General features: G+C 37.0%; 1 protein-coding gene and 1 pseudogene across 1 annotated transcript; both read right to left on the bottom strand.

Annotated features, from left to right (window-relative positions):
• Window positions 1–7,850: 7,850 nt before the first annotated feature.
• Window positions 7,851–8,795, bottom strand: LOC114684285 (olfactory receptor 5B12-like). The gene has a single exon (XM_028858792.1). The coding sequence runs from the start codon at window positions 8,790–8,792 to the stop codon at window positions 7,851–7,853; it is 942 nt and encodes a 313-aa protein (XP_028714625.1). The 5' UTR covers window positions 8,793–8,795.
• Window positions 8,796–18,228: 9,433 nt separating this feature from the next.
• On the bottom strand, window positions 18,229–18,818 carry LOC114684273 (annotated as a pseudogene).
• Between the last annotated feature and the right edge of the window lie 7,852 nt (window positions 18,819–26,670).

Genomic DNA, 26,670 nt, shown 5'->3' with positions numbered 1-26,670 from the left:
ATACTAGAAAATTGATAGAATCCCCTCTTTGTATTTTTTCAGGAGCAATTTATAATCCCTAGCAAGGCAAAATTGTCTTTACCTCTTCAAATATTTTTTCTAAGGTGTCTGGTTCTGAATCAGCCAGTAAGTTATCATCTATGTAATAATAAATTTTAGATTGAAGAAACTGTTTAAAATAATTTATAATGGCTGTTGCATAAAATATTGACACAAGGTGGGACAGTTTAATAATCCTTGTGGAAGAATTTTCCACTCAATCCTTTAAACAGGATGAGTATTATTATAAATGGGCAATGTGAAGGAAGATTTTTCTTTATTCTATTCCTGTAAAGGTATAATCAAAAAAGCAGTCTTCTAATTCAATCACTATAATAGATCATCCCTTACGTAATACAAAAGGCTAGGGAATTCCAGGCTGTAAAGAGACGATTGACTGATGTACCTTATTTGGTGCTCTTAAATCTGTTAACATTCTCTACACTCTGGATTTCATTTTAATGACAAATATAAGAGAATCCCAAGGAGTGGTCAACAATTCAGTATGTTCAGGATTTAGCTGTTCCTATAATGGCTATCCTAGTGCCTGTAATTTTTCTCATGTCAAAAGTCATTTTCACCCTACTCAGGTTTGTCAGTTAACCATTTTAAAGGAAAGGAAGTTGGTACCTTTGAGCAACTAACCACTGTTGTGTCCTGCTTATGAACAACCTGAATTTTCTGTTACAGTTCTTGAAAATACCGTTTTTTAATTAAGAGATTTTCTATTCATTTTACATATCAACCATGGTTTCCCATGTCCTCTCTCCTCCCACTCCCAGTCTCCCCCCTCAACCCACCCTTCATTCCCACCTTCTCCAAAGCAATGTCTGCCCTGGGGTGTCAGGAGAGCCTTGTACATTCAGTTGGGGCCTGTCCAATCCCCTCTTCCCTGCACTAAGCCTGAGCAAAGTGTCTTTTAATGCTTTTCTCAAATGCAGTATTTATTTCATGGTTTGTTTCTGAGATTGGAGGAATGTTAACCTGTGTTTTCCATTGTACAACAAATCACATCTCCATAAAGTCATGGGTATATTATCTGCATATGGCTTTAATTTTCCTATTAGTTTTTCTGGGCCTATGTACTTTCGCCATCTTGCATTTGTTTTACCTGAGATAAAAGTCTAATTCCTTCAAACTGAATACTCAGCTCCTGAAGTGGCCAATCTGTATGCCAAGATTTTTCTGAAATTATTGTTTAATCTGCTGCTATGTCAACTCAACCATCAATTTCAATGCTATTAGTTTGTATTTTTACTTTCATTTGTATTTTTAGCATATACTGGAGCCCAGTTGATAAATGAAGACTCATGGACTGAGTTACTGTAATACTTACACTTTCCATTCCCAGTCAGCCATTGTTTGGATTACCTAGACTTCAGCCTGTAAGTCAAAATAATAAGTCTCCTTTCTTTATGTATAGGGGTTTGGGTCCTATAGATGTTGTTACTCTAGAGAATACTGACTAATACATGCCTAAAATACATCTCATTAAATGGTATTTCAAGTTTATGTAATGGATAGCTATAAGTATATTGTGGATACACAGTAGAAACTCTCAGAGCAATTTGTGTAATTTGAACCTGTACTCAGTCAAATTTAAAACTCTGTTCTTAGCATTTGCATTTGCGCATATCAGAGAAATTTGTCTTCAGAACCTAAAATTAACAGAACATTTTTCTTGTGTTTTAAGTCCACAAGTGATTTCTTTCCAGATATTTATTTTTCTAATGCACATTCCAAGTGATAGTGGGGGAGTCCTTATGTGTTAAGTATGAATTATTTTGTATGTGAAGTCTTTTGCTGAATAAATGTTCTTCTTGTTATTTTCCAGACTGTGCCTAACTGAGATGAGTGAAAGAGATGAACACCAGTTCATTTTCTCCCTAGTTACCTTAGAGTTCATCAGGAAGTGAAGAGTGACCAGTGGACATTTTCTTCTCTGTTTTTTGGTAAGTGATTTTCCATAGGTTGAGGCATCTTGCTCTTCAGAATCTTGGTAGGATCTTAAACTTCATGACAGAAAAGATGGCTGCAGAGTATCAGGCAGTCTATGCATTTGAAAATGAACTATGGATGTGACTAGTGAATGAGAATACTTTTTATATTTTAATGTAGAAAGAGGAGAGAGTGCATACCATTGAGTAAACTTTGAGAAATTCCTTCTACAGGCCCATAAAACATGCAGCCTTGGCTTCCTCTGATCATTCATTAAAGATACAGTTTGGTGGTTAATCATTCAAACATACTTCCTCAAACAAATTCACTCAATTATTTATCTTTTCATATGGTGATCCACTCATATAGTTTTTCTTTATTTACTTAATTACTTAATAATTTTAATTTATTTTATTAAATAAACATTTGGTAATTTTGATTAACAAAACAACCCTGGTAGAGGGTATGAGTGCTAATATAGCAAATGGAGCCAGAATTCAAAAGGAAATATTTCAATAACAGAGAGCATCTTAACTTTGAAAATTCCACCTTGTATATGGCTTTGGTTGAGCTTTATTCAGTTAATTTTAGCCATCCACAATACTATTTCAGTCATCTGAAGGTTCTTGACAGAATCTCTCCTCACTTTTGATCTTGATTTCAGAGACAATTACAAGTCAAATTCAAAGTTGGTGGTTTTGGGGGAATTGGAGATCAATTTTCAACTTATTTTCTATATTTACAGAAATCATGCCTATATACTTACTTATAAATATATTAGTCATATTTGCAAGGGGTCCAGCCTCAGCATGGGTTCAGGTCCTAAGACAGGGAAGGGTTATTAGTGCAAGGAAAAATTCTGACCACCATGTGGATTGTACTCCTGTGGCTCTGAATAGCTCAAGTCATGTTTATTTATACTTTAACAGAGTTTTTCTCTACTGGACTTACACGAATAGCTTTACTATTGCCTTCTATTTTTGACTTTTAGGAAATATATTATATTTTAAGAAATACATCATAATCATTATAAAAGTCCACAATGTTCCCCTTATGCTTCCTCAAATACACTTTCCACACCTTCCATAACCATAATCTGCAATTTGCAGGCTTCAATAAATATCCAGCCAGACTCAGCCTGCTCTTGCAGCATTTATGTCAGCTGGCAGCTACTTGTCGTTACAATGTTAAAAAGTAATAGACATGGCTACAATGCTTTGAGGACAACAATATTCACACACAAACAATTCTTTCATGTCTATAAGATATGATGTTATGGGGATCCCTTTTTTATAAAAGGGACCCATGTCTCAATCTCTCTGTAAAAACAGTCCTTGATGAGGCAATCTTTTACATCCCACAATATCATACTTGATCCACCAATATAAGCTCACATGTATGATAAATATGGATCTACCCATCCCATATTTTACATTGCATCTTTTCCTCATGGAGTATACCAAATCATACCATTGATTTAATATACTTTGTGTCCAGGAAACTTACTTTCTACAGTTGGCACTATGTGTATTTCTGATGTTCCCAGTTCTCTGTATGCATGCCTTACTCTTCTTTCCAGAACTGTAAAGTATTGTTAATGTTCCAATTAACGATGAAACATTGTTTTTTTTTTCTTTCTCTCTCATATGTAGCTTACTGTCCCTATTGAGTCAGAAACGTTCCCAGGATGAGGAGTTGTAATTAATAATTCCAGATAGGAGATTTGAGAAGCATTATCTCCCAGCTGAAACTTAAGGGAATATATTCAAGAAAAATAAAAATTTCTAGGGAAAATCACAGATATTGTATGTGTGACTGACAAAGTAAAACTAAAAACCACTCAAAGAATCGCCAGTACAATGAGAGAGAAAAGAGCCTCTTAGCTGCATCAATTTTGTAAATTCCTATGCTGTCTTGTGGACTGCTGGTCCTTGCCAAGTAAAAGTCTGTTTCTGTGTGTGCCTTGCCCTGAGGAAATCCATTGTACAGGCAGTCTAAGAAGTAGTAAAGAACATAATGGATGTCATTTTTGGTAAATTCCTATTTCCTGAACTATACTTAAAATTTCTAAGATTCAAGGAACAAATAGATGTTTTATTACTCATTTACATACTCTTTATTATCAGATTGTGTCTCAACATTTTGATTTGAAGAATTAAGGAAGTGTGGATAATGAGTGACCATGATATCAATTTCTGTATGTTGTCATGAATATAGAAAGTAAGATAGTCATGAATGTGATTAGGTGTTTGGGCAATCATTCAAGGTAATTGTCATGAGCATCAGTGCCAGAGAATGGTTAATTTTAGTGTATGAAAGAATTGTGGGATTATTTTGAATTCTACGCAATAAAAAATAACTATGGCACCACATATATGTGAGATTATCCTGTAAATTTCAGTGTGGAATCCTATAATACTTATAACTAGGACCCTGATCTCAAAATTGAAAGGGCTTCTCATTTCAAGGAAAGGCACCCAAAGTTTCCTCTATCCTATTCATCTCCCAGAAACATGAAAAGATTTCTTAGGAAGGGAATATCAAATCAGAGAAATTAAACACAAAATTTAACTATAATGAAAATATTCTTGGACAGTAGAATTTTTAATAGAAGTTTCATGTGGTTTACACACAATTATTAATCACCTGTCTAAGACCATGAAGACTTTGCTTTTCCAAAAACCCTTTTCAAACCACCCTTAAACCCTTTATTTCTAAGTCTATGAACAAGATGTTTAAGCATGGGTCTGACCATAGTGTAGAACACAGAAGTGATATTAACAGTGTTCATACAGTGCACATACAGTGGTGGGCTGTATGTAAATGAAGATGACAGTCTCAAAGGAGATGGAAACAGTGGTGAAGTGGTATGCTTAGTTGAAGAAGGCCTTCTTCTGACTCTCATCTGAATTAATTCACAGGACTGCAACAAAACTAAGTAGGGAAGAGTTTAAGACAAACAAAAGAATAACAACAAAGTCATCGAATGATGCTAATGTAAAGTGAATGATCTCTGGTTTGGAAATATGAGAACAAGAAAGTGCCAACAAAGCGATATGTCACAGAAAAAGTGATTAATCCCACTGGAATGACAAAAGGAGAGGTGAAAAGTGAAGGTAACATAGGTGGAGGATTGAAGGAGTCCACAAATGTAGGTGACAGATGCCATTAGGATAAATGTTGTGGTACATACCATAGTGATAGTATAATGCTAGGGTTTACACACTGCTGCAAGATGGTCATAGACCATTGAGGTTAAGACGAAGCATTTGGAGGCAGCAAAGACTGCAAAGAAGATGAGGGCACAACATTAATTGAAGCATATGATCGTATTTTCTATGAGAAGTCATTCCATTACTTTGGGAGTGACTGCTCAGACATAAACATACAATAACATGGAGAGGTTGCTGAGGAACAAGTACATGGAAGTGTAGAGTTGGAATTCCAGTAGAATCAAAGTGATCATGTCATGGTTCCCAATCAGTGTGATCAAATAAATGAGAGTGAAAATGATAACTAAAGGGATCTGTAGATCTGTGGCATCAGTTAGCCCCACAAGAATACATTCACTTGCCTCTGAAATATTTTCTATAATCATTTGAAAATTAAGACCTAGGAGTAGATGAGGAATTTAATTGTTGTGGTAGATTAATATTACTATGCCACTTGAAACATGTAAAATTCTTTTTCATGTGTCAATGTTTTGTCTAATGTAAAGTAACATCAAGTGAATTCAGAGTAGAAGAAGGCTGATGATGATACATTAGAATTTCTTTGGTAACAACAACTGGAAAAGACAGTACAAGTTATGACTCGGAGGCTCATTTCAGTGTGCTTGTTATACCATATTGTTTATTACAGTTATCCAGCAAAGACTATTTTGTACTACCTGAAATAAACTGTAGGTACTCTTGCTTAAAATGACCACTGGAGTCTTAAACAGTGGAGGTGCAGTGTGGGAACAAGTAGTCATACATCAGTATACAATGCAAGAAAAAGTTATCAGTGCATCTCATGTGTAATAAACTCTTGTCACTAATTATTGTCTTTTATTTCCCTTTTTCTATTGCTGTTGTCAGAGGTCAAATTAATAATTTGCTCATAGTTAGCAATGCTGTACCACTGAGCTACATCCCAGCTTACATTTTTTAAATATCAGTAGATAGGTAATGATTTGATCTCTTCCCTAGTGACATGCTTTTTTTAGAGAGATTTTAACTAGACACTTTCATTTAAACATAGGTGAGTTGAAATGTACAATCCCTTGAACATACTTTTACTGGTGCCTTTATAATTTTCAGTAACTCAAAAAATGAACAAGGAATTTTTAGTTACTGTAAGATTCATATGTTTTTACTTCATGTCAATATCTTCATTTTTTCACATAGACTACTATTCTACACATGGGAGTATGTGAGAATAGGGTAAGAGAGAATAGATAGTACTTTATACTTTCCATATCTTGTAACCCCCACAGGCTGTATTGCAAAGTATATCTATGTGTACTTTCCTATATGTTGGCTGTGGTGATCCCCCATAATTTTGCTCTGGTTGCATTAAGGACAGAACATTTCTCCCTGAGAAAACTTCTGCATATAGAATCTTGAATTGAGAATCTTGAGGATTACTCATTTCTCTGAACTTTTCTCCCTTTACATTCAAAGTGAGATATGGTTCATACCTTATCTTAACCAATAGCTAAGGATAGATTATTCTTGTTCTGATATGTCTATAATTTAGAATGCCTTTTGAAAAATATAGAAAATGTGCTAATATTCAAATTAAAACCATTAGAGCCATTACTGTCCATATAACATCTGATCTCTTCATGGATACTGACTAATATTGAAATTATGGTTTTAGTGTAAAGTAATCCTGAATAAAATACCCAAACTGTTCACTTGTCAAATGGATGTAGAAAGAGCTGTGTCCTCTGAAGTCCAAATGGGATCAATAATTTTTGTACGTGGACTCTTATAAACATTTTTAATCACATATAATTTGGAATTCCACATCTTTATAACAACATTTACTCCAGAATCTGTTGTTCATGTGAATGTAATGTGGAAGCTGTTGAGCGGTGCTATAGAGCAGATAAAATAGAAGAGCAAAGATGATAAGATGGCTAGTAGCATCGTCTGTATTACAGCTATTTTCCCTTTCTTGACTTTCTTTTTACATTTTTGCTTCATCTGTAAAATAAAATTATCAGGTGTTCCATACACTTTTACAGTTCTGACTGACCATGGTGGTACAATGTTGTGATACTTAGTGTTCTAGGAATATATAAACAGTGACACAAATGAGTGATGTGGGTCAGTTCATGTCAAGAACATCAGTTCAATGTGCAGAACCAGGAAATTATCTCCTTTACTACATGTAGTAAAGCTAGGTTGTGGGACAGAATGTGGCCTAACTCTATCAAATATCAAGGCAGGGACATCAAGCTTTCTCCTTATCTCTGGAATAGCAGTGTCACAAGGTCAGACGTCTCTGTGTGCTTATGATCACATATTGGTTCTTCCACCTCACTTTGGTGGAGATGGCTAGGTTAGTTTGTATTTGTTCTGAGGTGGCTTATGAGACATGAGAAAATAAAAAAATTATTGAGAGAAACTCAGATTATTAGGCCCTCAGTGTCACATCTAAGTTAGGCAGCAAAAATAAATAAAAATGTCCTACTAATGTATCTGGATAAGGTAACTTTACATCTCCCTCATACATTCTTTCTTTGTCTAAAAGGACACAAAATGATCTGAAAATATTTTTCCTTTTATTAAAAATTCTACTTACCTTACCCATGAAATCTTGATGTGATCACTTCCTTTTCTTTTTTAAATGTGTATTTTAAAATATCTTTTTGAAATTTATATTTAGTTGATTAACTCTAGTGAAGACAGTGCTTTTACAGCAATCTTCTTGAAGGCATTCTTGACCTCTTTGTTCCTCAGGCTGTATACAAGAGGGTTTAGCATGGGAATTATCATTGTGTAGAACACAGAGGCTACCTTGTCAGTGTCCATGGAGTGACTAGTACTGGGTTGTAAGTACATGAATGTTGTTGTACCATAGAAAATGGAAACAGTGGTGAGGTGGGATGCACAGGTGGAAATGGCCTTCTTCCGGCCCTCAGCAGAACGCATCCTCAGTATTACAACAAAAATAAGTAGGTAGGAGCTCAAAATAACCAATATAGTTGAAGTAACATTGAACCCTGCCAACATGAACAGTATAATTTCATTATAATATATATTAGAACAAGAAATAGCAAGCAATGGCGGAATATCACAGAAAAAGTGGTTGATCACATTGGAATGACAGAAGGAGAGGTGGAAAGTGAAAAAAACATGGATAGAAGATTGTAAGAGTCCACTGATGTAACAACCAGAAACAAGCAGGGCACATTTTGTAGTTGTCATGGTGGTAGAGTAATGCAAGGGTTTACATACTGCTACATAACGGTCAAAAGCCATTGAGGCAAGCAGGAAAGCTTCAATAATTGCAAAGGCTATGAAGAAGAACATTTGGGCAACACATTCATTGTACATGATCTTGTGTTCTGTGAGAAATCCTTCTATGACCTTGGGAGTGACAGCTGAGGCATAAACACAGTCTACCAGTGAGAGGTTACTGAGAAAAATGTACATTGGAGTGTGAAGTCGGGAGTCCAGGAGAATCAGCATAATCATCCCAAGGTTCCAGAGCAGTGTGGTCAAATAAATAACAGTAAAGATGATAAATAAAGGGACTTGCAATTCTGGGGCATTTGTTAACCCCAAAAGAATAAATTGAGTCATCTCTGAAGTATTCTGCATCTCTGTTATATAGGAATTATGATAGGCTCCTAGAATGAGAGGAGGAAGTGAAAAATTATTCTACGTACACCTACCATGAAATTTTACATATCACCAAGGTCTCTAACTAAATTGTGAGAATCATCTAGGATGAAGGGGCCTACACTGGATAGAAATCAGCTGAATTAAGTCATTTATCTGGGACTAGTACAAATTGAGACTGTCACTTCCTTACTGTCAATAGAGTTTTTAATTTATAAAGCTAGGGTTTCTTACAGATTCCTGGTATATGATAATATTTATATATCAAATAACTGATCTGCTATTTGCTACATCTTACAAACATACTTGTCTATAATATACTAAAAGTTACTTGGCAGCAAGAGCAATGCAGGAACATATAAATAACTTTGCTATATTTTAGTAGCAAAACTTATCTAATGTATTTCCCATCTCTGAAAATTGCACCAAGCTTAACTCACTAGCTCTAGCTATGCAGTGATTTTAGGGGCTGCTCCATGGATACTCTGTTTTATGTCTAGTTGGCCAAGGTCTTCTTCCCTTGGATTCTTGTCTTTGAACCATGGACCAGATGATAATGGCTTGCTAGATGAGGCATATTCTCTGTGAGATTTAGATATACAGAAACCCATAGAAATCTAAGAGTATAGTAAAAGCAAATTTAATTAATCTCTTTACATATAATGGGCATTATTTTTCACAGAGGCTAATATTTTCTATTGATATCACACAAATCTGTTTTATGTGTGTTTGAGGAGCAATAGATTACAAAGGAATGAAGAGTTACATTTTTTTCTCTTTGTAGAATCTATGTCCTCAAACAACATGTATTTCATGGTGTATACTGCACCATTTTCATGGTGGATCAAGTTACACCTGAGTATGCAGCCTCATCTTAACCTGAGAGTTACTTTCAACTTCAGAATCTTGGGGATACAGATTCCTCTACATTAATAATCACTTATATTCAAGGCAACAGACAATGTATGTAATGTTATTCTATTAGATGGCCATGGTGAAATTTATCCTTCTTCACGGGTTATATCTGCACTTACATTAGAAGGAATGTATAAATTCCTACAAGTTATAAAAGATACTAACATTTTTTCCTTTGCCTGTTTTCTTTTTTTCATATTTTTATTTATTTTACAATACTATTCAGTTCTACATAATAGCCACAGATTCCCTTGCTCTCTCCCTTTCTGTCCCCCTCCCCTTCCCCCCAGCACACCCCCCATGCCCACCTCCTCCAGATCAAGGTCTCTCCCAAGGACTGGGATCGACCTGATAGACTCAGTCCAGGCAGGTCCAGTCCCCTCCTCCCAGATTGAGCCAAACATCTCTGCATAAGTCCCATGTTTCAAACAGCTAAGTCACGCAATGAGCCCAGGACCTGGTTCCACTGCCTAGATGCCTCCCAAACAAGGCATGTAAATCATACCCAGTACCTTCCTTGCTCTTTCTCATCTTTTCCTGCTTTCTTCAGAATGTTCAGCACACAGTACTAATGTCTAACAGTTGTGGCTCCCAAGAAAAGGGACCTAGCAATTGACATGTCAAATGCACGTTGAAAATCCTACAGCTTTCTGAAATTAAAAAGGAGCTATAATATATGGACTTCTAATGCCATAGAACATCATAAATTTCAGAAAATTAGAACATGATCTCCCTCTGGAGTGAAACTTTTACCCCAGAACCTAAAAGTCCTTAGAGAACAAGGAAGTCTGGCTACCCTACAGCAGCATAGTAGTGCCAAGGGCAGTGTCCAAGAGTGAAAAATTATTTGTATTATTTTGGCTATGACTCAGCTGGTGCCCCTTTCTACACATCAAGTTGCCTTTTTGTGAAACTTATGAGATAAAAGTGACTGAGTATTTTATACCATTTACAGATCTAACTACTTATATATACATATTTGTTACTACTTACTGTTGTGCTGGGAACAGACCCCTAGAAGTACAGAGGTGGAATGTGAAATATCTCGTATGTATAACATAGACCTAACATCCTTATCCAGGAAAGCGCTTTGCTGTTCTCCTTCTCCACAGGTACAGCCTGCTGGGAAGTGGAAACTGGTCTCTTACCATTGCCAATAAGAAGGCAGAGAGCATAAGCAGTATATGTATCTCATGGGGAAGAGTACACTTTGAGTGTCTCTGGAGACGTATGAACTTACATTGATTCTTCAGCCTGACCTTGATGGAGATAGCAGAAGACCGTGTTTGTATTCTATCTAATAGCACTTATGAAGACACTGGGCAATAGATGTTTAGAGGGAAGAGCCTCTATTTATTAATCACAGGTGCTGCACAACAAGACTGTACACACAAAAATTAAAAGCTTCACTAATTTTTTACTTAAGCAACTTTAGTAACTTGTACAATTGTTCTGATATTAGATTTTCTCAAACATTAAGAGATGGCCCTATGACAGTTTATTCTCTCATTTTAAGCATTGTAAAGGAGAGATGCATTCTTCTTATCACAACATATGTAATTGAGTATGTACTTTTCTTCTTAGGTATTTAAATAGCTGTGCCATAAACCCCATCCAAGGACTGAGGAATCTGGTTGCAGACATCCATGGCTAGGCCCCAGGTCGGGTGGAGCGCTGGGAACCTAATTAGCGATAAAGAGGAGGGTTTATATGAGCGAGAATTGTTGAAACCAAGGTTGGATAAAGCACAGGGACAAATAGCCAAACAAATGGAAACACATGAACTATGAACCAAAGTCTGAGGGGCCCCCAACTGGATCAGGCCCTCTGAATAGGTGAGACAGTTGATTGGCTTGATCTGTTGGGGAGGCATCTAGGCAGTAGTACCAGGTCCTGGGCTCATTGTATGAGTTAGCTATTTGAAACCTGGGACTTATACAGGGATGCTTGATCTAATCTGGGAGGAGGGGACTGGACCTGCCTGGACTGAGTCTATCAGGTCGATCCCAGTCCTCGAGGGAGACCTTGATTTGGAGGAGGTGGGAATGGGAGGTGTGCTGGGGGGAAGGGGAGGGGGGCAGGAAGGGGGAGAACAGGGGAATCTGTGGCTATTATGTAGAACCAAATAGTATTATAAAATAAATACTACTACTACTACTACTACTAATAATAATAATAATAAAAATTAAGATTTCCTTCATTCTCCTCCAGGACCAACCCTTGCAAATTTCCCTCAAATCCCCACTGAGACTTTATCTGATATATCCTGATATATTCTCTGTCCCACAACCAATGACCCTGTCTAGTCTGACTGATCAAACCAGAACAGCATCTGGCCTCTAGGCTTCCTATAAGACCCACATTATGTGCAACTCCCACAGCTCACTTTCTGCATTTCATCTAACCACTCCACACACTAGACATCTCTTTGTATAGCCTGGTGAGTCTCCATGTCCTTCCTCTTCACTCCTTCTCCACAAACCTCAACATCATGCCTGAGTCCTACCTATCTGGTGTCCAAGCTTAGTTTGGTGTCCTCTGCCTGCAACACAAAACATCTGTAGAGTTTGCACAGAACACTCTCTAACTAGCTATCCCCCAAACCAAAAGAACTTCCTACATCATTTCTGACCTATACCCATGTATATCTACGTTCATACCCCAAGCTTGGACAATGAAGCAAAGTCTGAACACCAGGTCAAATCCCTCTGTTCACCTGACTTCATTCCACCCAAATAATTTCCCTAAACCTTCCCACATATCCTCCATTATTCCTCAAACTGTTCCATATAAAACTTAGAAATAACTAAAGAAATTCACATTTTCCTATATCATTGCAAAAGTATCAAAATGTGAAAGATCATGGCAGTTTCTTTTCTTCAAAACATATCAGATCTGTAAAAATGTTTACCAATGGGAATTTCCTATATGAACATCATGACACAGAATTTAAAAGAATAATCACAAGCTACATCAATGAATTCAAGGAGCTTAAAGAAGACACAGAGAAGCAGTTCAATTAAATTAAGAATATATAACTTAAGGAGAATAATCATCTGAGTATTGAAAACACAAACAGAAGCTGATAGAAATGAAAAAGACAATCAAAGAATTGAGAATGGAATTCAATGTGGATGTGGAGATAGAAACATTGAAGAAGACTAAAGCTAAAATAAAGATGGAAATGTAAGTCTAATAACTAAACTAGACAAAGCAAAGAAGTTTACTAGTATAGCCTGAAGCCATTCTCTGTCCTGCCTATTCCTGCAGTCCCATAGCCATTTATAAAGTAATTACTCAGAGGCTTCATATTAATTATAAACTGTGTGTCCTTTGGCTCAGGCTTATTGCTAGCTAGCTCTTACATCTTAAATTAACCCATTTTTATTGATCTGTATTTTGCCATGTGACCGCAGCATCACCGGTCTGTTGGCATCTTGTTCCTTGGGTGGCTGGATGCTGTCTGCCCTGACTCCACCCTTCTCTCTGTATCTATGTTTGGATTTCTCTCCTGGCTCTTATCCTGCCATACCATAGACTAAAGTAGCTTTATTTATTAGCCAATGATAGCAGCATATACACAGCATGCAGAAAGACCGTCCCACGGTATTTCCCCTTTTATTTTTAATCAAAAAGGAAAGTTTTCATTTTAACATAGTAAGATTACATATAACAAAACAGTTATCAAGTAAGAATTACAGTTAGAATATTTAGTCTATGTGTATTTGACAAGATTATGTAAAACATTCTGTCATCTATCCTATCTCTGTGAGTGTAAAGTTTCATATCTAATTTATTTTTTATCATAATTAAAGAAAATTATAATTATAACCATCTATTCTTCAACTCCATCAAAGACCCCAGAAGGATATAATATTACCTGAGTAAACAGGAAGTGCATTGTAAGCACTTCCAAAACTTTAGAAATGACAAAAGACATCTGGTGCCTGGACAGTCACCCAAAGTTCTTTTCTAACATTGGTGCATCCATCTTCACCTTATAGGCCTAGAGTTCCTGTGGGATTGTCTGTATGTCAAATGCTCTGATTGGTAAATAAATAAAACACTCATTGGCCAGTGACCAGGCAGGAAGTATAGACGGGACTACCAGAGAGGAGAAAGGAGGGTACAGGAAGACAAAAGGAGACACTGCCAGCTGCTGCCATGACAAGAAGCATGTGAAGACTCTGTTAAGCCATGAGACATGTGGCAAGGTATAGATCTATGGAAATGGATTAATTTAAGCTATAAGAACAGTTAGCAGAAGCCTGCCACGGCCATATAGTTTATAAGCAATATAAATCTCTGTGTTTACTTGTTTGGGTCTGAGCGGTTGTGGGACTGGTGGGTGATGGAGATTTGTCCTGACTGTGGGCAAGGCAGGAAAACTCGAGCTACATAGAGTATCTGGAAGAATTTTAGTGAAGCAGGAAGTCTGAAGAATTGTCCCACCTATTTGGCAAAGTTCATCAGTCACTTTCTTCTCTGTTCTGCAGAATGTCTTGCACTTTCTTCTGTGAAGCAGGAACCTGAAGGACCATCCTGCCTTGTTTTGGTAAAGTTCAGTGGTCAATTTTCCTATGGGTCCTGTATGTCGAGTTTGTATAACATACTGTCCAGCAGTCCAGGCAAGAGCAGTTTCTTGGCCAAAGGCTAGCCTTTTGCCACATTGAAAGCAAATTCCATAATGAGTTTCTTAGATCCCCATCACCCTCTTTAAAGTAATTGGTGCTGCCAGAAGCCAACTTGTCTCACTGTCCAGAAAAGTCTAAATTCTTAAAACATTTTAAATACCATATTCTGTAGGTCTTTGAAGTTTTTGAAGATTACCTACCAATCTAAAATATATCTCTGCATATCTTGAAAACATGATTAACATGACTGTAAATTCAAGTATTATAAATGACTACTAATTTGCAATGGTTATACAGATAGCACATGGGAAATTTCCTTGGCTTATTGCCAAGTAATCAAAAAATCTTTCTTCAAACCTTTGTTATTAACATGTTTTTAATGAAACTTTGAGGCTTCTAGCACATTTCCTCCTAATAGCTCATCAATTTCATTACCTTCTGCTAAAGTGCCTGGTAGACCTCTAAGGGATCTCAAATGTATAACATTAGCATTTGCACAATTCAGAGAAACTTGTCTTCAGAACCTAAAATTAACAGAATAGTTTTTCTTGTGTTTTAAGTCCACAAATGATTTCTTTCTAGATATTTATTTTTCTAATGCACATTCCAAGTGATGGTGGGGGAGTCCTTATTTGTTAAGTATAAATTTTCTTATATGTGAAGTCTTTTGTTGAATAAATGTTCTTATTGTCAGTTTTCAGACTTTGCCTAACTCAGATGAGTGTAAGAGAAGGACACCAATTCATTTTCTTACTAGTTATCTTAGAGCTCATCAGGATGAGAGAGTGACCACTGGACATTTTCTTCTCCATTTTTTGGTAGATAATTTTCCATAGGACAAGGAATCCTGATCTTTACAATCTTGGTTTTTTTTTAAATTTTATAATTAATTTAATTTTACGTATCAGCCATGGATTCCCCTGTCCTCCCTCAATCCACCCCCATCCCCACATTCCCAACTCCTCCAGGGCAAGGACTCCCCTGGGGATTCAGCTTAGCCTGGTAGATTCAGTTGAGACAGGTCCAGTCCCCTCGTCCATTCACGTAGGCTCAGAAGTGTCCCAGCATAGGCTCCAGGCTCCAAAAAGCCAGCTCATGTACTAAGGACAGGTTCTGGTCCCACTGCCTGGGGACTTCCCAAACAGTTCAAGCTAATCAACTGTCTCACTTATTCAGAGGGCCTGATCCAGTTCCATGGGGGCTCCTCAGCTATTGGTTCATAGTTCATGTGTTTCCACTAGTTTGGTTATTTGTCCCAGTGCTTTTTCCAATCATGGTCTCAACATCTCTTGCTCAAACAATCCCTCCTCTCTCTCGCTCCAATTGGACTCCCAGACGTCCACCTGGGCCCTGGCCATGGATCTCTGCATCTGCTTCCATCAGTCATTGGATGAGAGTTCTATCATGACATTTAGGGTATTCAGCCATCCTATCACCAGAGTAGGTCAGTTTGGGCTTTCTCTAGACCATTGCCAGTAGTCTATTGTGGAGGTATCTTTGTGGATTTCTGTGGACCTCTCTAGCACTTTGCTTCTTCCTATTCCCATGGGGTCTTCATTTATCATGATATCTCTTTCCTTGTTCTTCCTCTCTGTTCTTGATCCAGCTGGGATCTCCTACTCCCCTAATACCTCTTTCCCCCAACCCTTGCCCTGTATTACCCCTGCCCCTCACATCCAGTTTCCTCATGTAGATCTCATCCATTTTTCTGTCATTGCATGACCCCTGTGTCTTTCTTAGGCTCCTCTTTACTAGGTAGCCTCTGTGGAGTTGTGAGTAGCAGTCTAGTCATCCTTTGTTTTACATCTAGTATCCATCTATGAGTGAGTACATACCATGTTTTCTTTCTGAGTCTGGGTTACCTCACTCAGGATATTTTTTTTCTAAATCCATCCATTTGCCTGCAAACCTCATGATGTCATTGTTTTTCTCTGCTGAGTGGTGCTCCATTGTGTACATGTACCACATTTTATTTATCCATTCTTTAGTTGAAGAGCATCTAGGTTCTTTCCAGGTTTTGGCTATTACAAACAATGCTGCTAAGAATATAGCTGAGCATGTGCCCTTGTGATATGATTGAGCATTCCTTAAACTACATGACAGTAAAGATGAGTATCAGGTAGTCTATGGATTTGAAAATGAACTATGGATGTGGTTAGTGAATGAGAACACTTTTTGTATTTTAATGTAATAAGATGAGAGAATATACCATTGAGTAAACTTTGAGAAATTGCTTCTTCAGGCCCATAAAACAAACAGCCTTTGATTCCTCTGATCATTCATTAAAGATACAATTTGGTGATTAATCATTCAAATATGTTCCTACTCCCTCAAACACATTTACTCACTTATTTATCTTTTCATATGGTTATCCACTCATATAATTCTTATTTAGTCACTTAAGTATTTAATAATTTTAATTTATTTTATTGGATAAACATTTGGCAATTTTGATTTAAAAAAAAAGCCTAGACATCTATTAGGTCCAATTGGGTCATGACAACAGTTAAGTCCTTTATTTCTCTGTTATGTTTCGATTTGGAAGATCTGTCCAGTGGTGAAAGTGGGGTGTTGAGATCTCCCACTATTAATGTGTGGAGTTTTATATGTGCTTTAAGCTTTAGTAATGTTTCTTTTACATATGTGGGTTCCCTTGTGTTTGGGGCATAAATGTTCAGAATTGAAACTTCATCTTGGTGGATCTTTCCTGTGATGAGTATGTAATGCCCTTCTTGATCTCTTTTGATTGATTTTAGTTTGAAAAGAGAGGGAGAACAAGGAATAGTAGACCATGGTAAATGAAGACCACACGAAAAAAGGAAGAAACAAAGGGCTAAAGAGGCCCACAGAAATCCACAAAGATACCCCCACAAAAGACTGCTGGCAATGGTCAAGAGACAGCAGGGACTGACCTACTCTGGTGATGGGATGGCCAAACACCCTAATAGTTGGGCCAGAAACCCCATCCAAGGACTGAGGAATCTGGATGCAGAGAACCACGGATAGGCCCCAGGTCAAGCGCCGGGAGTCTAATTAGCGACAAAGAGGAGGGTTTATATGAGGGAGAATTGCTGAAACCAAGGTTGGATAAAGCACAGGGACAAATAGTCAAACAAATGGAAACATATGAACTATGAACCAAAGGCTGAGGGGCCCCCAACTGGATCAGGCCCTCTGAATAGGTGAGAGAGTTGATTGGCTTGATCTGTTGGGGAGGCATCTAGGCAGTGGTACCAGGTCCTGGACTCATTGCATGAGTTACCTGTTTGAAACCTGGGAATTATGCAGGGACACTTGGCTCAATCTGGGAGGAGGGGACTGGACCTGCCTGGACTGAGTCTATCAGGTCGATCTCAGTCCTAGGGGAAGGCCTTGCTCGGGAGAAGGTGGGAATGGGGCGTGGGCTGGGGGGAAGAGGAGGGGGGAAGGAAGGGGGAGAACAAGGGAATCTGTGGCTGTTATGTAGAACTGAATAGTATAGTAAAATAAAATAAAATAATAATAAAAAAATTTAAAAACTAAATACAGCAACTAGAAATAATATAAAACAAATATCATTGAATAAAAGACCTACACTACAAACAAAAAAAATGAGATTCTTATCTTTACTCTACATTCACAATAAAAAATAGTTTGAACAACAACAACAACAAAAAAGCCTAGTACGATAGTGCTAATATAGCAGATGGAGCCAGAATTCATAAGTAAATATTTCAATAACAGAGAGCTTCTTAACTTTGAAAATTCCACCTTGTATATGGTTTTGGTTGAGCTTTATTAATTTTAGCCATCTACAATATTGTTTCAGTCATCTGAAGGTTCTTGACAGAATCTTTCCTCACTTTTGATCTTGATTTCAGAGACAATTACATGAACTGTATAATTTCATTATTATATATATCAGAACAAGAAATAGCCAGCAATGGGGGAATATCACAGAAAAAGTGGTTAATCACACTGGAATGACAGAAGGAGAGGTGGAAAGTGAAGACAACATATATGGAAGATTGTAAGAGTTTACTGATGTAACAACCAGCAACAAGCAGGGCACATTTTGTAGTTGTCATCGTGGTAGAGTAATGCAAGGGTCTGCTACATAATGGTCAAAAGCCATTGAGGCAAGCAGGAAAGCTTCAATAATTGCAAAGGCTATGAAGAAGAACATTTGGGCAGCACATTCATTGTACATGATCTTGTGTTCTGTGAGAAATCCTTCTATGACCTTGGGAGTGACAGCTGAGGCATAAACACAGTCTACCAGTGAGAGGTTACTGAGAAAAATGTAGGTGGGAGTGTGAAGTTGGGAGTCCAGGAGAATCAACATAATCATCCCAAGGTTCCAGAGCAGTGTGGTCAAATAAATAACAGTGAAGATGATAAATAAAGGGACTTGTAACTCTGGAGCATCTGTTAACCCCAAAAGAATAAACTGAGTAATTTCTGAAGTATTATGCATCAGTGTTATATAGGAATTATGATAGGCTCCTAGAATGAAAGAGGGAAATAAAAATTATTCTACATAGACCTTACCATGACATTTTATATATGACCAAGTTCTCTAACTAAAATGTGAGCATCATCTAGCATGAAGGAGCCTACACTGGATAGAACTCAGCTGAATTAAGTCACATATCTGGGATTAGTACAAATATAGACTGTCACTTCTTCATTATTAATAGATTTTTTAAATTTATAAAGTTAGGGTTTCTTACAGTTTCCTGGTATAAGATAATATTTATATTACTAACCCTCAAATGACTGATTTGGTATTTGTTACATCTTACAAACATATACATGTCTAAAATATACTAAAAGTTACTTGGCAGCAAGAGCAATTTAGGAACATACAAATAACTTTCCTATATTTTAGTAGCAAAACTTATCTAATGTATTTCCCATCTCTGAAAATTGCACCGTTTAACTCACTAGCTGTAGCTATGCAGTGATTTTAGGGGCTGCTCCATGGATACTTTGTTTTATCTCTAGTTTGCCAAAGTCTTCCTCCCTTGGATTCTTCTCTTTGAACTATGAACCAGATGATAACAGCTTGCTATATGAATCATATTCTTTGTGAGGTTTAGATATACAGAAAACCTAGAAAACTGAGTGTAGCTTTTCAAAAAATAAAAGCAATTTTAATTACTCTCTTTAAATATAATGGGTTTTATTTTTCACAGAGGCTAATATTTTCTATTGCTATCACACAAATCTTTTTATTTGTGTTTGAGGAACAGTAGTTTACAAAGGAATGAGGAGCAGCATTTTTTCTCTCTGCAGAATCTATGTCCTCAAACAACATGTATTTCATGGTGTACACTGTACCATTTCCATTGTGGATCAAGTAACACCTGACTATGCAGCTACAGTTACACATGAGCCTGTCTCTTAACCTGAGAGCTACTTTCAACTTTGGAATTTGGGGGATACCAATTCATCTACATTAATAATCATTTATATTCAAGTCAACAGACAATGTAAGTAATGTTATTCTATTAGATGTCCATGGTGAAATTCATCCTTCTTCACAGGCTATATCTGCACCTACATTAGAAGGAATGTATAAGTTCTTACAAGTTATAAAAGATTCTAACATTTTTAAAGCATGTAAATCATACCAAGTACCTTCCTTGCTCTTTCTCATCTTTTCCTGGTTTCTTCATAATGTTCAGCACACAGTACTAATGTCTAACAGTTGATGCTCCCAAAAAAGGGACCCAGCAATTGACATGTCAAATGCACTTTGAAAGTCTTACAGCTTTCTGAAATTAAAAATGAGCTATAATATGAGGACTACTAATGCCATAGAACATTATAAATATCAGAAAATTAGAACTTGGTCTCCCTCTGGAGTGAAACTTTCACCCCAGAACCTAAAAGTCCTTAGAGAACAAGGAAGACTGGCTACCCTACAGCAGCATAGTAGTGCCAAGGGCAGTGGTCCAACAGTAACAAATTATTAGGATTATTTTTTCTATGACTCAGCTGCTGCCCCTTTCTACATATTATATTGATTTTTGGTGACAATTATGAGATAAAAATGACCGGATATTTTAACACCATTTACAGATCTAACTACTTATACATACATATTTGTTACTACCTACTGTTGAGCTTGAAACAGACCCCTAGAAGTACAAAGGTAGCATGTGAAATACCTCATATGTATAGCATAGACCTAACATCCTTATCCAGAAAAGCACTTTGCTGTTCTCCTTCTCTACAGGTTCAGCTCTGCTGTGAAGTGGTAACTGGTCTTGTACTATTGCCAAAAAGAAGGCAGAGAGCATAAGCAGTATATGTATCTCATGGGGAAGAGTACACTTTGTGTGTCTCTGGAGACATATGAACTTACATTGATTCTTCAGCCTGACCTTGATGGAGACAGCAGAATACAGTGTTCATATTCTGTCTAACAGCACTTATGAAGATATTGGGTAATAGATGTTTAGAAGGAAGAGCATCCATTCATTAATCACAGATGCTACACAACCAGATTGTACACACACAAAAAATTGAAAGCCTCACTAAATTTTTACTTAAGCAACTTTAGTAACTTGTACAAGTGTTCTGATATTAGATTTTCACAAACTTAAGAGATGGCCCTAAGACAGTTTATTCTCTCATTTTAAGCATTGTAAAGGAGAGATGCATTCTTCCTCTCATGCCATATGTATTTTGAGTATGTATTTTTCTTCTTATGTATTTAAAAATTTAAGATCTCCTTCATTCTCCTCCAGGCTCTACTCTTGCAAATCTCCCTCAAATCCCCACTGAGACTTTATCTGAAACTCTCCTGATATATCCTCTGTACCACAATCAATGCCCTTATCTACTCTGACTAATCAAACCAGAAATGTAGCTGGCATCTAGGCTTCCTATAGGACCCACCATATTTGAAACTCCCACAGTTCACTTTCTGCATTTCATCCAACCACTCCACACACTAGACATCTCATTGTTTAGCCAGGTGAGTCTCCCTGTCCTTCCTCTTCATTCCTTTTCCACAAAGCTCTACATCATGCCCGATTCCTACCAAGCTGGTGTCCAAGCTTCATTTGGACTCCTCTGCTTACAACACAAAACACCTGTAGACTTTGCACAGGATACTCTCTACCTAGATATCCCCCAAACTAAAAGAACTTCCTACATCATTTCTAACCTATACTCAGGTAGATCTACCTCCATACCCAAACTTGGACAATAAAGAAAATCCTGAATATCAGCTCAATTCTCTCTGTACATCTGATTTCATTCCACCCAAATCATTTTCCTAAACCTGCCCACACATTGTCCATTATTCCTAAACCTGCTCCATATAAAACTTAGAAATAGTTAAAGAAATCCACTTTTTCATATATCATTGCAAAATATCAGAATGGGAAAGATCATGCCAGTATCTATTCTTCAAAACATATCAGATCTATAGAAATGTTAACCAATGGGAATTTCCTACAATAACATCATGACACAGAACTTAAAAGAATAATCACAAACTGTATCAATGAATTCAAGGAGTTTAAAGAAGACACCAAGAAGCATTTCAGTTAAATTAAGAATAAATAACTTAAGGAGAATAATCATCTGAGTAATGAAAACACAAACAGAAGGTTGATAGAAATGAAAAAAGACAGTCAAAGAATTGACAATAGAATTCAATGTGGAGGTGGAGATAGAAACACTGAAGACTAAAGCTAAAATGAAGATGGAAATGTAAGTCTAATAACTAAACTAGAAAAAGCAAAGAAGTTTACTCGTGTAGCCTGAAGCCATTCTCTGTCCTGCCTAGTCCTGCAGTCCCATAGCCATTTATAAAGTAATTACTCAGAGGCTTCATATTAATTATATACTGTGTGTCCTGTGGCTCAGGCTTATTGCTAGCTAGCTCTTACATTTTAAATTAACCTACTTTTATTAATCTGTATTGTGCCATGTGGCCACAGCATTACTGGTCTTTTGGCAACTTTTTCCTTGGGTGCCTGAATAGTGTCTGACATGTAGCCACCCTTCTTTTCTCTGTATCTGTGCTTGGATTTCCCTCCTGGCTCTTATTTTGCCATACTGTAGGCCAAAGTGCTTTATTTATTAACCAGTGATAGCACCATATACACAGCATGCAGAAAGACTGTCCCACAGTATTTCCCCTTTTCTGTCTAATGAAAAAGGAAATTTTTTATTTTAACTTAGGAATATTACATATAACAAAACAGTTATCAATAAGAATTACAGTTACAATATTTAGTCTATGTGTATTTGACAAGAATAAAGAAAGTATTCTGTCATCTATACTATCTCTGTGAGTGTAAAGTATCATATCTAATTTATCTTTTATCAAAATTAAAGAAAATTATAATCATAACCATCTAGTCTTCAACTCCACCGAAGACCCCAGAAGGATATAATATTATCTGAGTAAACAGGAAGTGCATTATAAGCACTTCAAAACTTTAGAAATGACAAAAGACATCTGGTTGCCTGGATAGTCACCCAAAGTTCTTTTCTAACTTTGGTGCATCCATCTTCAGCTTATATGCCTAGAGTATCTGGAACAATTTTCAGTGAAGCAGGGAATTTGAAGAATTGTCCCACCTATTTGGCAAAGGTCGTCAGCCACTTTCTTCTCTGTTCTGCAGAATGTCTGGCAGTTTCTTCTGTGAAGCAGGAACCTGAAGGACCATCCTGCCTTGTTTTGGCAAAGTTCACTTGTCACTTTCCTATGGGTATGTATGTCGAGTTTGCTTAACATACTGTCAAGCAGTCCGGGCAGTGTCTTGACAAATGGTCAGCCTTTGCCACATTGAAATCACATTCCATAATGAGTTTCTTAGATCCCCATCACCCTCTTTGAAGTAGTTGATGCTGCCAGGAGCCAGCTTGTCTCACTGTCCAGAAAAACCTAAGTTCTTAAAACACTTTAAATGCCATATTCTGTAGGTCTTTGAAGTTTTTGAAGATTACCTACCAATCTAAAATTAATCTCTGCATATCTGGGAAACCTGACTAACATGACTATAAATTCAAGTATTATAAATGACTACTAATTTGCAATGGTTATACAGAGAGCACATGGGAAATTTCCTTGGCTTATTGCCAAGTAATCAAAAAATCTTTCTTCAAACCTTTGTTATTAACATGTTTTTAATGAAAATTTGAGGCTTCTAGCGCTTTTCTCCATATAGCTGATCAATTTCATCATTACCTTCTTCTAAAGTGCATGGTAGGCCTCTAAGGGTTCTGAAATGTGTAATATACCATGGATAGTTTCTATTTCTGATTACATGTTGTCATTGAATAAATAACAAAGCTAATTTTGAATCATTTGTAATAAGTTTAGCATTTTCAATGTATAAACTAACTCTTCATTCATGTTGAGTGTTAGTAACTATAGTAAGATATTTTGGAAAATCTAATAATACCAAGGAAAGTACATATAATTCTGACTTTTTAAACAATCATAAGGATTTAGAGACACTTTACTTATTTTTCATGACATAACTAGTCTTTCTTGATTCATTTATATCAGTAAAGAATGTAGGGATCCAGAAATTAGTGTTCTTTGTAGTATGTGAGAGAGACTCCAATAAGTTTATATATATACTTAAATTTCTTGCTTTCGGCACAGTTATTGTAATACTCTCCCAAGATATGAGTACAAACTTCTTGTCAATGTTCAATTTTTGCCAATAGTGAGATTTAACATTAATAAAGTTACCACAATTTTTGATGGATCTTTTTTTGATAATCAGTGATGACTCAAAGGTATCAATTGAGAAACCTTTTTTTCATAGGTATTTAATTTTTTATTCTGTTCTTGTAGTAAAAAAAAAATTCATTCCAAGATATTATCTTTTCTCTGAGTAAGAATTCCTGAGAAGAATGAGTAGCATATAGTATGGTTGGGATACAATCGAATCCTGGGTCCAAGTGATCCACATGTTCATCCTGAAATTTCTTTTCTACTGAAGCCAATTCTCTTTCAGTCCCAACTGATAATTTTCTTGGACTATTTAAGCCCTTATTATCTTGTAAGGTTTGAAATAAATTACTCAGTTTTTGAATTGTTAATCCAATTGCAGGCCAAAGCTAGTTAATATCTCCACAAATTTTTGAAAATAATTACCAATTCATAATTGATTTATTTTTTTCCTTTATTTTATTTTATTTTATTTTACAATACCATTCAGTTGTACATAACAGCCACAGATTGCCTTGTTCTCCCCCTTCCTGCCCCCTCCCCTTCCTCCCAGCCTACCCCTCATTCCCACCTCCTCCAGCCACAGCCTCCCCAGAGGACTGAGATTGACCTGATAGACTCAGTCCAGGCACATTCAGTCCCCTCCTCCCAGATTGAGCCAAGCGTCCCTGCATAAGTCCCAGGTTTCAAACAGCTAACTCATGCAATTAGCCCAGGACCTGGTACCACTGCCTAGATGCCTTCCAAACAGAACAAGCCAATCAACTGTCTCAACTATTCAGAGGGCCTGATCCAGTTGGGGGTCCCTCAGCCTTTGGTTCATAGTTCATGTATTTCCATTCGTTTGGCTATTTGTCCCTGTGCTTTATCCAAACTTGGTTTCAATAATTCTTGCTCATATAAACCCTCCTCTATCTTGCTAATTAGACTTCCAACACTCCACCCAGGTGCTATCCATGGATGTCTGCAACCAGATTCCTCAGTCCTTGGATGGGGTTTCTGGCACAACTATTAGGGTAGTTGGCCATTCCATCACCAGAGTAGGTCAGTCCTGGCTGTCTCTCAAAAATTGCCAGCAGTCTTTTCTGGGGGTATCTTTGTGGAATTCTGTGGGCCTCTTTAGCATTTTGTTTCTTCATTTTCTCATGTGGTCATTTACCATGGTCTCCTATTCCTTGTTCTCCCTCTCTGTTCTTGATCCAGCTGGGATCTCCCTAAATATCAGGGAAATGCAAATCAAAACAAGTCTGAGATACCACCTTATGCCTGTCAGAATGGCTAAGATCAAAAACACTGAAGACACTTTATGCTGGAGAGGATTTGGAACTAGGGAAACTCTCCTCCACTGCTGGTGGGAATGTAAGCTTGTGCAACCACTTAGGAAATCAATATGGCGCTTTCTTAGAAAATTGGGAATCAATCTCCCCCAAGATCCAGCTATACCATTCTTGGTCATATACCCAAGAAAAGCTCAATCATATCACAAGAGCACTTGCTCAGCTATGTTCATATCAGCAGTGTTTGTAATAACCAAAACCTGGAAACAACCTAGATGCCCTTCAACTGAAGAATGGTTAAATAAATTGTGGCACATATTCACAATGAAATACTACTCATCAGAGAAAAGCAATGACATCATGAGTTTTGCAGGCAAATGGATTGATCTAGAAAAAATCATCCTGAGTGAGGTAACCCAGACTGAGAAAGACAAATATGGTATGTACTCACTCATAGGAGGACACTAGGTGTGGAACAAGGATGAATGGACTGCTACTCACATCACCAGTGAGGCTACCTGGAAAACAGGACCCCAAGAAAGACAAAATGATCGCCCAATGACAGAGAAATGGCTGAGATCTACATGAGCAACCTGGACATGAGTGGGAACAATGCAGGGTGACGGTAGAGGGAAAGAGAGCAGGAGATCCCAGCTGGATCAAGAACATAGAGGGAGAACAAGGCATAATTGATTTCTTTTAATTTGTACTTTTTCTGGTTGAACTTTCTGTGAATCTATCTAATATCTGAAATAAAATCTCCTCTTTGTTTTTTGTTTTGTTTTGTTTTTGCAATTTGCAATCCCTAACAAGCAAAATTTTCCTTACTTCATCAAATATTTTTCTATGATTCTGCATCAGGTAGTAAGAGATTTTCCATATAACGGTAATTTATAGATTGAGAATACAAATCAACAAAATCAGAAATGAAAAGGGGACATAACATAATTCCAGAGAATTATAAGGTCATATTTCAAAAACCTCTACTCCACAAAACTGGAAAACCTAAAAGAAATGAATTATTTTTAATGGTTGTAGAAAATATTGACACTAAGTAGGGCTCAAACCACCCTTGACCCCTTTATTTCTCAGGCTATGTACAAGATGGTTAAGCATGTGTCTGACCATGGTGTAGAACACAGAAGCCATATTAACAGTGTTCACACAGTGCACATACAGTGGTGCACTGTATGTACATGAAAATGACAGTCTCAAAGGAGATGGAAACAGTGGTGAGGTGGGATGCAGAGGTGTAGAAGGCATTCTTCTGACCCTGATCTGAATAAATTCACAGGACTGCAACAAAACTAAGTAGGAAAGAGTTTAAGGCAAACAAAAGA

This window comes from Peromyscus leucopus, chromosome 1 (genome assembly GCF_004664715.2).
Source record: "Peromyscus leucopus breed LL Stock chromosome 1, UCI_PerLeu_2.1, whole genome shotgun sequence".
Classification (NCBI taxonomy): domain Eukaryota; kingdom Metazoa; phylum Chordata; class Mammalia; order Rodentia; family Cricetidae; genus Peromyscus; species Peromyscus leucopus.
The sequence above is the reverse complement of the archived record's forward strand: the minus strand, read 5'-3'. Positions and strand labels throughout refer to the sequence as shown.